The sequence below is a fragment of the Diabrotica undecimpunctata genome, chromosome 6, assembly GCF_040954645.1.
Source record: "Diabrotica undecimpunctata isolate CICGRU chromosome 6, icDiaUnde3, whole genome shotgun sequence".
Classification (NCBI taxonomy): Eukaryota; Metazoa; Arthropoda; class Insecta; order Coleoptera; family Chrysomelidae; genus Diabrotica; species Diabrotica undecimpunctata.
Genome location: NC_092808.1, coordinates 115,298,564 through 115,312,462, shown reverse-complemented (window position 1 = coordinate 115,312,462; position 13,899 = coordinate 115,298,564). Strand labels below are relative to the sequence as shown.

The following is a 13,899-nucleotide window of genomic DNA, read 5'->3' as shown; positions in this document are numbered from 1 at the left end:
TGATGAAACGGGCCTTAACTGGAAAGCCTTGCCAAAAACTACATTGGCTTCTAAAAGAGAATCAAGTGCTCCTGGTCACAAAGTAAGCAAAGAGCGCGTGACTACCCTTAATTGTGCTAACGCAACCGGAAATCATAGATTACCCCTACTCATGATAGGAAAATCAAAAAATCCCAGGGCATTCAAGAATGTAAAAAAACTTCCCGTGGTCTATAAAAACTAAAAAAGGCTTGGATGACTGCTACTTTATTTACAGAATGGCTCGATGAAGTGTTCATACCTCACTAATAAAGTCAAAAAACATCAAAAGACATTGGGAAAAGAAGGCAGCAAGGTGCTGTTACTTCTTGATAATACACACCCACCCCCCTGAAACCCTGCTAGAAAGAGAAGATGGAAGATTTCGAGCAATGTTTTGGCCACCAAACGTAACGAGTTTGTTGCAGCCGATGGATCAGTCGGGTATTGAAACAATGAAGCATCATTACAGGAGGCAATTGATTAGGAAACTGTTGATAGAAAATGAAAAGGGCATTATCGCTCACCACAAAAAAATGAATTTAAAAAATTGCTCGTATGGAAAAACGTCCGAAGTATTTATTTAAAAAAGAAATAACATTGCTTATAAAGAAATAAAGGCTTTGGAAAATTGATAAAATAATATATGTATTGTCTTTAAACGATGTATAGCGTGTATCACTCTTACATATTCTACATGCTTTAGACCAACAATAAATTCACGAAGAAATTTATGAATTTATTTATTAATTTCTGTGTCAATAAATTCGTGAATTTCTTGGATGTAAAATTTCTTTAACTAAATTTTTACATCAAGTGTCATTATTTCAGTAGTACCAATGGTTTTATTATTGGACGTTATTTATTGTTATTTGTTTGAATAATATATTTGGATTTGGAAATATAATCAGAAAACAATAATATTGTTAAAAAAATAGTGATTAGGTTAAGATTAGATTAAGGTTAAGATCGTACAAAGAATTATGTTGAATTTAGTAAAGAGTAAGAGTGTAACGGGATTTAATTAAGCATCAGATTTAAGTAATCTTTTTAATTACGTGACACACATTTGCCAAAATATATTATTTGTTTACGACATTGAAAATATCGTTGTAACGAGGACACACTCTGACCTAGTGAAATTTGCAATGTAGTCGAAAGATTATTAAATAACATGTATCAACTAACAAATAACAAACGTATTATGATAACAAACTCACGTGTGTTAAATAGCTGGAAATCACGGGATTAGGGTAGTATTGTCAATATTGTTAAGAATGAAGAATCAAGAGAACGGTCTAAGTTAGTCAACGTCAACTGAGTACTATCTAGTATTGTACTTTGATAACTAATAAACCAAATAATGAGTATCTAGTGTCTTTTAAATAAATGTACCATACGAGACCATAAGTAAAGCATTATTTATTACAAGAGCTGGAACAAGAGGTAAAAATTAGAAATTAGAAATTACCTATATGTAATTAGTGATTTGCTAATTGTGGCACTTTCATTTTTTTCAATAACTAGACTTTCTTTGGTATTTTTTAAATGTTGTTTTCTGTAATTCCTGAAGTTTTGGTATTTCTTCTAATACTATTCTTGATTTTTTGTACTTTCTGTGGTGTTCGACAACTAATTTGGTTAACACTATTGTAAACACTTTTGCTTGTTCTTTTACCTGATCTTATACCAAACAAACGGTTCACTAAAAAATAGAAATGTTTTAAAAAACAACAAGAATTGGAGAAAATAAAAAATCTATACTAAAATTCAATAAGCTATGGAGGTGACGCATTTGGGATTATCTTCTCGTTTGGCTAAAAGTATTATTTAGTAAAATACGAATTTTTTTAATTTAATTAAAATATTTTAATTTTGCAAAAATGCGAGACAAAGCACCTAATTGTTCTTAGTTGATATCCGACAATAGGAACCATTTATACAGGACGAAAAAAAACAAGAAATTATTTTTTATTTCATAAACGGCCAACAAATTTTATATACAGGGTGTTTTCAAAAAATATAAGTTTTATTTATAATTTTTGTTATAGTTGTTTTAACGATTACAAAAAGTTTAAATATTGCAAAACGGTCAAAGTGGTTCATAATTCGTTTGAGTTTGGCGTAAATAAAGGGTGAACCATTTAGAGGTACTTTTTTTGGTGTGGATTTGATTGGAGATCGTGCATGAATAGTATCAAACTGACATTTCGCTTTTGTTCAGTATTGTTTGACATTTCATGATGGAAAGACTTCGCCCGGCACAGCGTCAAGAAATTATTAAGTTTTATTTTGAAAATGTGAGTTCTGTGAGGAATGTGTTTCGTGCGCTTAGAGCAATTTATGGTCAACATAATCGGCCTACCGAACGTACAATTCGCTTTACGATTAGTAAGTTTAAAACGCCGTTTTCATTATTGGATAACACGCGACCAAATAGACCACATTCAGCACGTACTGAAGAAAATGTAGCGGCGGTAATGGATAGTGTACTCAAAAATAATGAAGAATCGATTCGTCGCCGTTCTCAACAACTTGGCTTATCATATGCAACAACTTGGCGTATTTTACGTAAGGATCTTGGTTTAAAAGCATATAAAATTCAATTAGTGCTAGAGCTAAAGCCAACCGACCTTCCGAGTCGTCACCGTTTCAGTCGATGGGCTCTTGATAAGCCTTCAGAAGATCCACTGTTTTCGAGAAAAATTTTGTTTTCAGATGAGGCCCATTTTTGGCTTAATGGGTACGTTAATAAACAAAATCCCGTATTTGGGGATGATGAACAACCCAAAGAGGTTCAAGAGTTGCCATTACACCCTGAAAAAACAACTGTTTGATGTGGTTTATGGGCTGGTGGAATCGTTGGTAATAACGGACTATTTGGTACCTGAAATTGAAGCTCGTGGTCTCAGCGGAGAACGATTTCCGAAGTGGAAATTGAAACGTCAATAAACGTACTTTAACCTTTAATTGTGGCTTATTACCATTTAAATAGTAATTATTCTAACATGCCACAAGAAAATAGCTTCAGAACAATATTAAGAAACCGTTATGGGCCCAGCGTTATTCAAAATTTTCGGAGATTGGAAATTCTTTACAAGAAACTGGCACATTGTCAAAATCAAATTTTTACGGAGATGTAGGAGAACGATTTCCGAAGTGGAAATTGAAACGTCAATAAACGTACTTTAACCTTTAATTGTGGCTTATTCCCATTTAAATAGTAATTAACCCTTTTAGAAGGTGTGCCATTATTTTAAAAATCCTAAAGTTTTTTTTTTGAAAATGAAAAATAATGGGGATTTGCCCATATGTGCACATAACACAATATACTTACATTTTTCTTCTGAAATATCAATAAAAGAGGGACAGTATACTTGTTTTCTAGGTTTTCGTTCTCTTGTCGACCTTCTTAAATCTGTAACATAAAATTGTTGGATTTTTATTCATTGCAAATCATCTGGAATCTTTTGCTATAAAAATGTTGACCTTATGATATATTGTACCTATCTATCATTATTTGGCATTACATAATGATATTATATATTACAAAATAGCTTTCTACCTGACTCCGCTTCGAAGATTGAAAGTTCTGAACTTCAACTGTCACAAATACAAAGAAAAGTAAATTCTGATTTATATATTACTACGCCAACATTCAAATTTCTTCTTCTTTAGGTGCCGTCTCTAATATAGGTTGACGATGACTTATTAAGATCAAATTCCGGGAGATGAAAAACTGTCTCATTTTAAGAAATGCGTTTCTGGCGAGTTCTTTATTTCTACATTTGACTTTTTGTTCTTAGCCTTAAGTCTCATTTATGCAGCAGCCTAGATCAATTAGTTTGTCATTTACTAATATGTTTGGAATAAGTATGAAGTAACACAATTGAAATACATCAATTCAATTATTTAAAAGAAATTTTTCCCAGTGTGTAATCTCTTACATAATCGTAACTGCTAAAAATAAGTCATTTTTTTTCACTGTGCACTTTCAAATGGTTTTTCAAATGATCTACCCGCCTAAATTGCTTAAAACAAATTTCACACTTGTAAGGTTTTTCTCCAGTGTGCACTCTCAAATGTGTTTTTAAATGTTCTGCTCGACTAAACTGCTTAAAACAAATTTCACACTTGTAAGATTTTTCTCCAGTATGCACTCTCAAATGTTTTTTCAAATTACCTGCTGTAGTAAACTGCTTAAAACAAATTTCACACTTGTAAGATTTTTCTCCAGTATGCACTCTTAAATGTGTTTTCAAATTATCTGCTCGACTAAATTGCTTAAAACAAATTTCACACTTGTAAGGTTTTTTTCCAGTGTGCACTCTTAAATGTGTTTTCAAATTACCTGCTGTAGTAAACTGCTTAAAACAAATTTCACACTTGTAAGATTTTTCTCCAGTGTGCACTCTTAAATGTCTTGCCAAAGAAACTGCTTGAGAAAATTGCTTGAAACAAATTTCACACTTGTAAGATTTTTCTCCAGTGTGCACTCTCAAATGTGTTTTTAAATGTTCTGCTCGACTAAACTGCTTAAAACAAATTTCACACTTGTAAGATTTTTCTCCTGTGTGTGTCCTCAAATGTTCTTTCATATGAGATTTTTGAGAAAACTGCTTAAAACAAATTTCACACTTGTAAGATTTTTCTCCAGTGTGCAGTCTGATATGTGTTTTCAAATTATCTGCTCTAGTAAACTGATTAAAACAAATTTCACACTTGAAAGATTTCTCTTTATTTGTATCTAATGTTTTTCCTTTGGAGTGTTGCCTCATATAATTTCCTTCGTAAGATGAATCTTCAATTAGTGTCTCCATATTTTCCATTTTGTGTTCGTCTTGGAGATAACCTAAAATACAAACCAACTATAATATGATATTTTACCAACCTCTTTGAATATAAGAGAAAATGAATGCAATAATCAAATTAGGGCATCATATATGGATAAAAATTACAACATTTATGTGAACCATTACAATTATCCTTTTTTTATTGCTCAACAGACCATGTAGGTTTAATACTAAAATACAAACAAATCCTTAGCATATTTCAAAAATATACACATTGTTCATAAGACTAGCTACTAGTTTAGAGTAGACATTGATGTTAAACCTTTTCTATATTAATATCATTAAATGTAAAAAATTGAATTTTAATTATAAGAAAAATATGGGAAATAAAGTTTTATTGGTGATTTTTCATTGATTAATGAGAATAATGGGTTTTGTGTTAAAACTAGGAAAAGGGGAAGACTTTCAAACAATAATAAAGTTTTAAAATGTGCTCCAAGCTTACTGCGTCGTCACATTAACTGAAATGTTTTCGCAAAGATTAGTCTAAACATGAATAGAATAGAAAAGAATACTTTACTCCAGATTCATTACCTAACAAGATTTGAGTGTGGTGTCGGTAAATTGAATATCATGCATTATTTTAAAGAAATGTTCAAAGTGGAACCATGCTGTAACTAAAGTTGCCTACGTTTGGTACACATACTTTAAATCAGATTTGTCTTTTTCTGTAGTTCATATTTATTTTGTTAACAAAATATATTTCTTTTGACTTTTTGGCTGCCAATTGCCAAAAGCCTTTTGACAATCATTAATATGCTTATTCAAGGTTAATTTGGAATCTAAGATAACGCCTAGATATGTAACACTGTTATATATAGAAATTTCCAGCTTTCAGAATTTTAAAGTACTAACTTTTGGTAGCCTGTGCCTCAAAAAAATCTATACCTGACTTCTTAGGTACATACATTGTTGAAAAGTTTTTTCTCAACATAAAAACAGAAGCAATCGGCATGTTGTAAAATATTACACTCCATTCCCATAGTATCTAGTTTAATTAATACAAGTTAAATAGCAAGGGGTTAAGAACTGAGTCCTGAAGTACACCTTCGTTAACTATCCTTAGGTCGATCAATAAATTGCTTAAAAGAAGATGGACTTGTCTATTTGTAAATAGATTGACAAGGACAAAAGCACATTTACTTTACACTCGTATTGTATAGATGCAAAATTCACATTCTCCACGTTTCTCTTTCGGAAAAATGAGAAAAACTGTTTACTATTGAAGGCCATGATTATAATGCTTAAATTTTTTTTGGTGTAACAACTTTGATGTAATAGAAACTGTTTGCCTAAACTTTATGGGTGTATTTACTTAAGATTATTTTGTAAATTTAATTTAAAATTCAGACAATGTGAGTTTTGTACCAAAATGTGATTAACTGTGAGTTTTGCACCAAAATCTCATGGATAATGTTAGTTATGATGTAAAATATTTGAACTTTGCTTTATTTATATTTTAACTTTGAATTAAAAACTAGAACCAAGAAAAAGAAGGTGATTTATATTGTTATGATTTTTGTGGGTTAGAAATAAAAACATTAAATAAATTATTTTATTTCAATTTTAATTTGAATAAATCATTAAATTTATTTTACAGTGTTATGATGTTTTACTCTTTAAAACTAATTGTTATTTATTTTGTAAATCAGACTTGCTTTGATTGTTTTAGATACACTATTTAGAATAACGTATTTATAAACATTAAGGATGTTGACTTCTTCGCTGTGTTCACAAACTGACTCGGGTTCTGCATTGTTATCAGCCCCATCGATGACATTTTTGTAGAAGAGTTAATCCTCACTGTCCGTCTACTGGTCTTTGTAATGCTTTTTCAACAAGTTGTTGACGTAAACTTTCTTCACTGGTTTTGTCGAGTTTGACAAAGAAATCAAGTTTGGGTTCATGTTCAAAAGCAGTTTTCCTAGCTTAGGACACCCACGTATGACTTGTACGTGTACTCACCTCTAACGATCTAATGAGAACATTTTTATATTTAGTTCTTGTCAGAATATTCCTTTTGCAGGTCCCCAGTTGAAAATGAAATTGTGCTGGTTTTTTCATGAATACATCCTTTTCTTTCTTCCAGTTAAAGACGTCACAGTATTGGCCAACCTTTACTACTTTTGAATGTTCAGCTAGAGTATCAATGTACTCTGATGGTTTGTAAATCACCTCTTTTTTTTTCATAAACTTTTCTGAGATTCCAAATACTCGATCTGGTGGAAGATAGCTATGACTTATGAAAAAAAGAACTCCACCTTTTTTACATTTACATTTCTTGCTGCATGTTTAGAAAACCAGAAACAAGCCATGGCCACGACTATTGAATTTTTGTTCTGGCCCCCACATCCATCACTCAGTAATCACACAATAGTAATAAGGCTTTTCATTTCTACTGTTTTAAGTGTATCAAAAACAAACGCAGCAATTTCATTAGATCCTTTTTTTAAACTCGTTTTCTGTCCAAATGTAGGATGTCACATTATCTGGAGTCAGTTTACTTTTAGAATTGCCTTTTTGACTACAGTGAAGTTGTAAAGATATTTTTGCCTACTATAGTAAGTGGCTTGATCTGGTAATTTGGGCAAGGGTAGGTTTTTTGGACAATCGAAACTGAAAATCAAAATTTTTGAGTCAGTGCATTTTAGTGATTCAAAAAAAAAACCTTAGCACGTAACTTATGAACACGTTTTTCAGTCATGAGCTCTTGTTCTTCGTTACCTTGCTATGCGTGTTTTAATCGTTCATCTAACTGTAGACAAGTAGAGCAAACGTCTACCTTAGGGGATCCGAAGCCATGATTGTACTTCGTATTGCAAATTGACCTAAAATACTAGTGTGCTACTTTCAAATCACTCTGATCTTCTGTGAGTGAACTGATATAAATTTTCCACATTTTTCTGATATTCAACTCAGCAGAAAGATATTTTCTGTCCGTGTTTGGCATTTGAATTATTTGAACATTTGACTATATGTATTTATAAAATTCATTACATGCGTTTTCTTACGAAAACTTTTAGTAGAAACCCTGTCACCTCCTCTGTTTTTTTACTAAGCTGACCAGTTTCTCTGAAACGTTTCAAAATACCATTTACCCGAAATCTAAAATATTTGGTTCTCATAGGTTGTCTTTTGTACCGTCCAGAAGTTGGTGTTCTTCTTTTAACTTCTACTGATGAGGAAAACTTCAGAATAAAATTATCTTGGTAAACCTCATCTTTTTGAGAGTAGAAGTTTTGATGGAAACGTCTAATGTCTTGGAAAGAAACGGTATAGCATTGAAATTGTCTTCCATCATGGTTACAAGAAGGAAAATCCGGTATACCTTTCGCAGAGTACCTACACAAGAAAAGTGTTATTAGCTTTTTATTCTTCCACAGCTAATGAGCTAATAATATTTTTCTTTATTCTAGATGTAGTGACAATGACTTAAAAACAACTTTGGTAAGATTAACCTACTAATATTTTAGACTAAATTAGATTTGTTTCGTTTCCACTTCTCGGGAACTAATTTTCTTTTTCCTTGTTTGACCAGTCAAGGGCTTTACTAGTTCATCCATTATGCACCAATAGTTTATTAACTAGTAATAAAAGTCGTATTATGTAAACCACAATCGTAACAGCGTTAATCACCCTTAACAAGCACATGTAAATACCACAAGTGAGGTGAAGTTAAAAAAAAAACCCTTGACAAAACATCACCAGAGTGACGAGAATCACGTGATGCGCCCTACGCACTCTGGTCGAATTGGAGAATGTTAATTTTGCTGCAAATCATGTGTTGGATAATGTGACTTATGTTTAAGAACTTCATTTTTAGTACTGTTTTTCGATATTAAAATGTGAGTTTTGGTTCAAAATATTATCACGGTTCGATTCGCCTTTAAAAATTGATCAAATTGTCCTATGCACAGACTTTTCACCATATTATAATGGTTCTGATTTTAGCAATTTCACATCTTATTTCTTGAGAGGAAATTTTGGTAGACTCTCTACATGATACCTTCCTGAAATTATCACATGCACATCCAAATAACAGAGATTTACTCTTTAAAATAGCAGATCAGATCACAAAATCCGTAGTTAAGCTAATCCATCACTACAAAGAAACTTTAAAGCGAATAAATGGCAATGCTGTATATTATTATCTCCTCAATAAATACAAATATCTGGGCGAATTTTACGATTTTCACAGGTATTTCTCTAAAATTACTAGCCAAAACTATGTTAACAACAATTAAAATTGAGTTAGTTACTAATACTTGTTGTAAGTATAGATATCTCAAATACACATTTTACAGGTGATTTTTATATTTAAAAAGTTGGTATACTATAATCAGTATCTGCCAAGGTATAAAAGGCACAAACATTTTTATATTGTAGGGTACCTTTAATTTACTACCGACCGTGCACAAACACCTGTTTCCAGGGAACTTTTTTTACGCCGTCTGTAGTTTTAGCCCGTAGTAAAGACACTGTGACAGTTCGGCGTGTTTTCCCATGTTAAATCCCATAAGAAATCGCTGAGATCCATTCTGGTCATTTTTGGCTCATTTTGTTGTGGAAGCGCGACGGCTTATCGGATCGTGACGTGTGAGGTATCGCCGGAAAGGGAAGGGGTAACGAATACGTTAACACAAAAAACAAAGATGGCGGCATTGCCAAAAAGACAGTAAGCTTGTAACTTCTAAACGGCCCAACGTACAACAACGTGAAAGGCATCGATGGAAAGGGGAGGTGGTAATGAATATGTTAGGACAAAAAATCTTAGACATTGAGCCTAAATTTAGCTTAGTAAATTTAGTACATTCCTAAATATTTCGACTGCAGCATTGGTCTTAGATTATATTCATGTTCATTGCCCTAAACTAATATTTAACCCCGAAGTTATTTCTATACTTCCAAATTAATATGGGGGGCTTAAATATAATATCTTGTTCCTAACCTTTTTCAGTTTTTTTTGGTATGCTTCAAATGGGTTAATATAACTTCCATGTTGTTCTATTTCAGTATTTATGGGACATTTCTTTATCTAGTCTAAATAATTATATGTGTCATGTGTAGTATGCCTAATAGATTCCTTCTGAATTTCACATTTAAAGCCATCCAAAAAACCATCATCCAATTCATTATATTCTATTATTATCATTCTATGTCGATTGACAATGACATATGTCACACATTTATAAATTTATAAAGAAATATGTACTAAATAAATATTTTTTATTTAATAAAGAAAGCATTGCTTTTAAAGAAATTAAGGCTTTAGAGAATTGATAAAATAATATATGTAATTTTAATGTATTTAAACGATTTAGAGCATATATCACCTTTACTTATTTTTTCGTACAGGATTCATTTACACTTGTCAAGTTTACTGGCTGAAAGTAATTGCGGCAACTAAACTTGCTTGTGGTTTTCCGTCTACATATTTTCAAGTTTATTTGCTAGTAATTAGAAAAGAAAATGTCTCCAAGTGCTGTAGTGCGTGCTGCTGTCAATGTTTTGGCAAGTGAAATTACCAATGGTTTAATATTTATGTTACAACGCAAAAAAACGAGTTTGGATTAGAGATTGGATAAGTCGTAGAAATACTTTTGTCGGTTAGAACTACTGTTAAAGGAGATAGCAGTTCAAAATCTCCATTCTTATAGGAATTTTATGACTCACCAAAAGTTTCAAGAACTGTTAAAACTAGTTGAACCTAAACTTACAAATGTAGATGAAGTGGAATGTTTTCCAAGAAGTAAAAAGACGCCTAAGCCGCCAATAAAATTAATAAGTGAGGATCAATTAGATAGGTTATCAGCATCGAATTAGAATCTATGGAGAAGCTATGAGCATATTAACGTGTGTATGAAGAACGGCGTCAGTAGGTGTGGCTAACGATCATACCAATATGGCAGTGGGATCAGGGCCTGACTCAATAATATTAAAACTACTATACAAACATGACTAGTTATTCAGAAGATTTAATCATAATCTAAAAAAGTGCAATACATTTTTAATAAACTATGGTTTATTTATCCCGCGGTAAACACTAAAAACACGACATTATACATAAAGATAAATTACTACAGTAAAATAACAAGTTGTATCTGAAAGAGATAATAATATAAATAATATTTTAAAGGGTAAAATGAATATACGGTATGAAATAAAATAAATACGTTCGTTTTACAACTCTTATATTTCATAACTACAAATTAACTGACACTTAAAAATTTAGTTCAATTAACAAAGTTAAAAAAGTTATTATTAAAAAAACAAAATTGAATATCTGCCGAATAGGTATTACAATGAAAATACTATGTGGAAATAAAAATAATTACGTTGCAGTAGTTAATAAGAAATTTTAAGATATTTAGGATAAAGATATTTGAGTATTTTCAAGAATAGCCTGATCTACCTTACTTATAAGATTTTTTATGAATACTATTAATTTATGAACAAGAAACCATTATTATGCACTATCACAATATAATATTACAGTTTTTATAAAAGTATTATAAAACTAAAAATATTCGAAAACCAACAAACGTAAACAATCATACACGATCTGTCAAAACGATCATAACAATATGGCCGAAGTGAGGTCGTTTTTAGTCACGTGATGCCCTCTCCATAGATTCTAACTCGATGGTTATCAGCAATGGCCGAATATGCAAATGGTATGAATGTAAATTGGGAACTGTAAGAATTAGGCAAAAAGATTTATTAAGGTTTGGGTTCTTGAATGTTGTTTCAAATCATAGGCTACGTCAAAGTATTTCAAGAAATTTCTCCAGTATGTAATGTCAATTGAAGTTTCGTAATAAATACTTGGGAAGAAAACTGCTTAAAACAAATGTCACATTTGTTCTTCAGTGTACACTTTCAAATGTTTCTTCAAATGATCTACCCGATTAAATTGCTTAAAACAAATTTCACACTTGTAATGTTTCTCTTCAGTGTGCACTCTCAAATGTGTTTTCAATTGTTCTGCTTGACTAAATTGCTTAAAACAAATTTCACACTTGTAAGGTTTTTCTCCAGTGTGCACTCTCAAATGTATTTTCAAATGATCTACTCGACTAAATTCCTTAAAGCAAATTTCACATTTGTAAGATTTTTCTCCAATGTGCACTCTCAAATGTTTTTGAAGTTATACTTCTATACGCGCGGTCGACGTTGGAAATTTGCACGGGAGTGAATCGGTGAAATCATTACATATGTAAGATATAGGTAAGAGAGAGACAGAAGTATATTTTCTCTCTCTTTCTCTCTCGAGAATAAAAATGTTTCTTTTGTAAACATATTTAATATTTATTAATATTATTATTTTTTTACTAATATTATTATCATGGTAAATTAAACATATGCATTCAACTCCTTTTATACATATATGAAAATAAAAATATACATTTTCATTAAAATATTGATTCAATCCTTCATTTACTTACTATATTCCTATTACGGGTCAAATGTTTATATACAGCAAACGATTCACCATATACCTGTATACCTAATTCTTTTTCTCTTTCTGCTCTCTCTTACCTATAGCATTACATCTGTAATGATTGTGCAGATTGACTCCCATATAAATGTGGAACGACGAACGCGTATATAGAAGTATAACTTCTACCGGCAGTCCCACTGGACTGCCACACCCGTTTTTTTAAAAAATCTGCATGAGACAATTGCTTAAAACAAATTTCACACTTGTAAGTTTTCTCCAGTGTGCACTCTAAAATGTCTTTTCAAATGATCTGCTCGACTAAATTGCTTAAAACAAATTTCACACTTGTAAGCTTTTTCTCCAGTGTGCACTCTCAAATGTGTTTTCAAATCATGTGCTCGACTAAATTGCTTAAAACAAATTTCACACGTGTAAGATTTTTCTCCAGTGTGCACTCTAAAATGTCTTTTCAAATTATCTGCTCGACTAAATCGCTTAAAACAAATTTCACACTTGTAAGGTTTTACTCCAGTGTGCACTCCTAAATGTGTTGTCAAAGAAACTGCATGAGAAAATTGCTTGAAACAAATTTCACAAGTGTAAGATTTTTCCCCAGTGTGCACTCTTAAATGTGATTTCAAATTACCTGCTGTAGTAAACTGCTTAAAACAAATTTCACACTTGTAAGATTTTTCTCCAGTGTGCAGTCTGATATGTGTTTTCAAATTATCTGCTCTAGTAAACTGATTAAAACAAATTTCACACTTGAAAGATTTCTTTTTCTTATTTGTATCTAATGTTTTTCCTTTGGAGTGTTGCCTCATATAATTTCCTTCGTAAGCTGAATCTTCAATTAGTGTCTCCATATTTTCCATTTTGTGTTCGTCTTGGGGATAACCTAAAATACAAACCAACTATAATATAATATTTGACCAACCTATTTGAGCACAATTCTCGCAGACAAGGGCACTGAATTCAGTTTCCTCGCTTCTTTTTGACCACACATAATCTCTGCTATTTTTACAGCAGCTGGTTTAGCCAAATCTTCACCAATAGTGTATGGTTTCTTATTTCGAGCAATCAACCAGGCTACTTCAAAGCTATCCCATGATGCTGAACGCTAGTTCAGCTAGAAGTTGCTATTCAATCTTTGTCTTTTAAGAGATATTTCTAAATTTGCAAAGTATTCTCGCGGTTTGGAAGACAGGTGTGAATGCAAATTATCTAAATGTTTCTTCAATTGACTTTTTTTGAAAGATTCTGAAGCCAGTACCTTGATACCTAAAACAATCTAGGATTTCATTGTACCATTGTCTTCTATTTGTGTAAAACCATAATTAAGGATGGTAATAAGGATGGAATTAAGTCTTGGTATGTTCTTTTTCTATTTGCTGCCATCTTAAGGGAGACAGAAAATAATAGTTGTAAAATACTTTAATTAAATTTTCAAATTGCTGCATACCTTGATCGATATATCGATGATTAATGAGAAAATGGTGGTTTTGTCACCAACTAACTAGTAAAAACTCGCTCTCTGACTCGTCAATGTATTTGTATCTTAACGGCATGGCACGGACAATACGGACT

At 31.7% G+C, this 13,899-nt stretch overlaps 1 protein-coding gene across 6 annotated transcripts in view; it reads right to left on the bottom strand.

Moving 5' to 3' along the window:
• Positions 1 to 13,899, bottom strand: part of LOC140443774 (uncharacterized) — a 53,657-nt gene that overhangs the window by 31,440 nt on the left and 8,318 nt on the right. For 3 of the 6 annotated variants that reach the window (XM_072535211.1, XM_072535208.1, XM_072535209.1), the window contains exons 2-5: positions 12,959 to 13,210; positions 4,202 to 4,870; positions 3,356 to 3,436; positions 1,490 to 1,723 (exon numbers count right to left, since the gene is read on the bottom strand). In XM_072535211.1, coding sequence (XP_072391312.1) covers positions 1,563 to 1,723; positions 3,356 to 3,436; positions 4,202 to 4,870; positions 12,959 to 13,210 — 1,163 coding nt within the window. In that variant the 3' untranslated portion in view covers positions 1,490 to 1,562. Of the gene's footprint in view, positions 1 to 1,489; positions 1,724 to 3,355; positions 3,437 to 3,583; positions 4,871 to 12,958; positions 13,211 to 13,899 lie in introns of those variants that run through there. The other 3 variants (XM_072535213.1, XM_072535212.1, XM_072535214.1) reach the window with 3 other exon arrangements.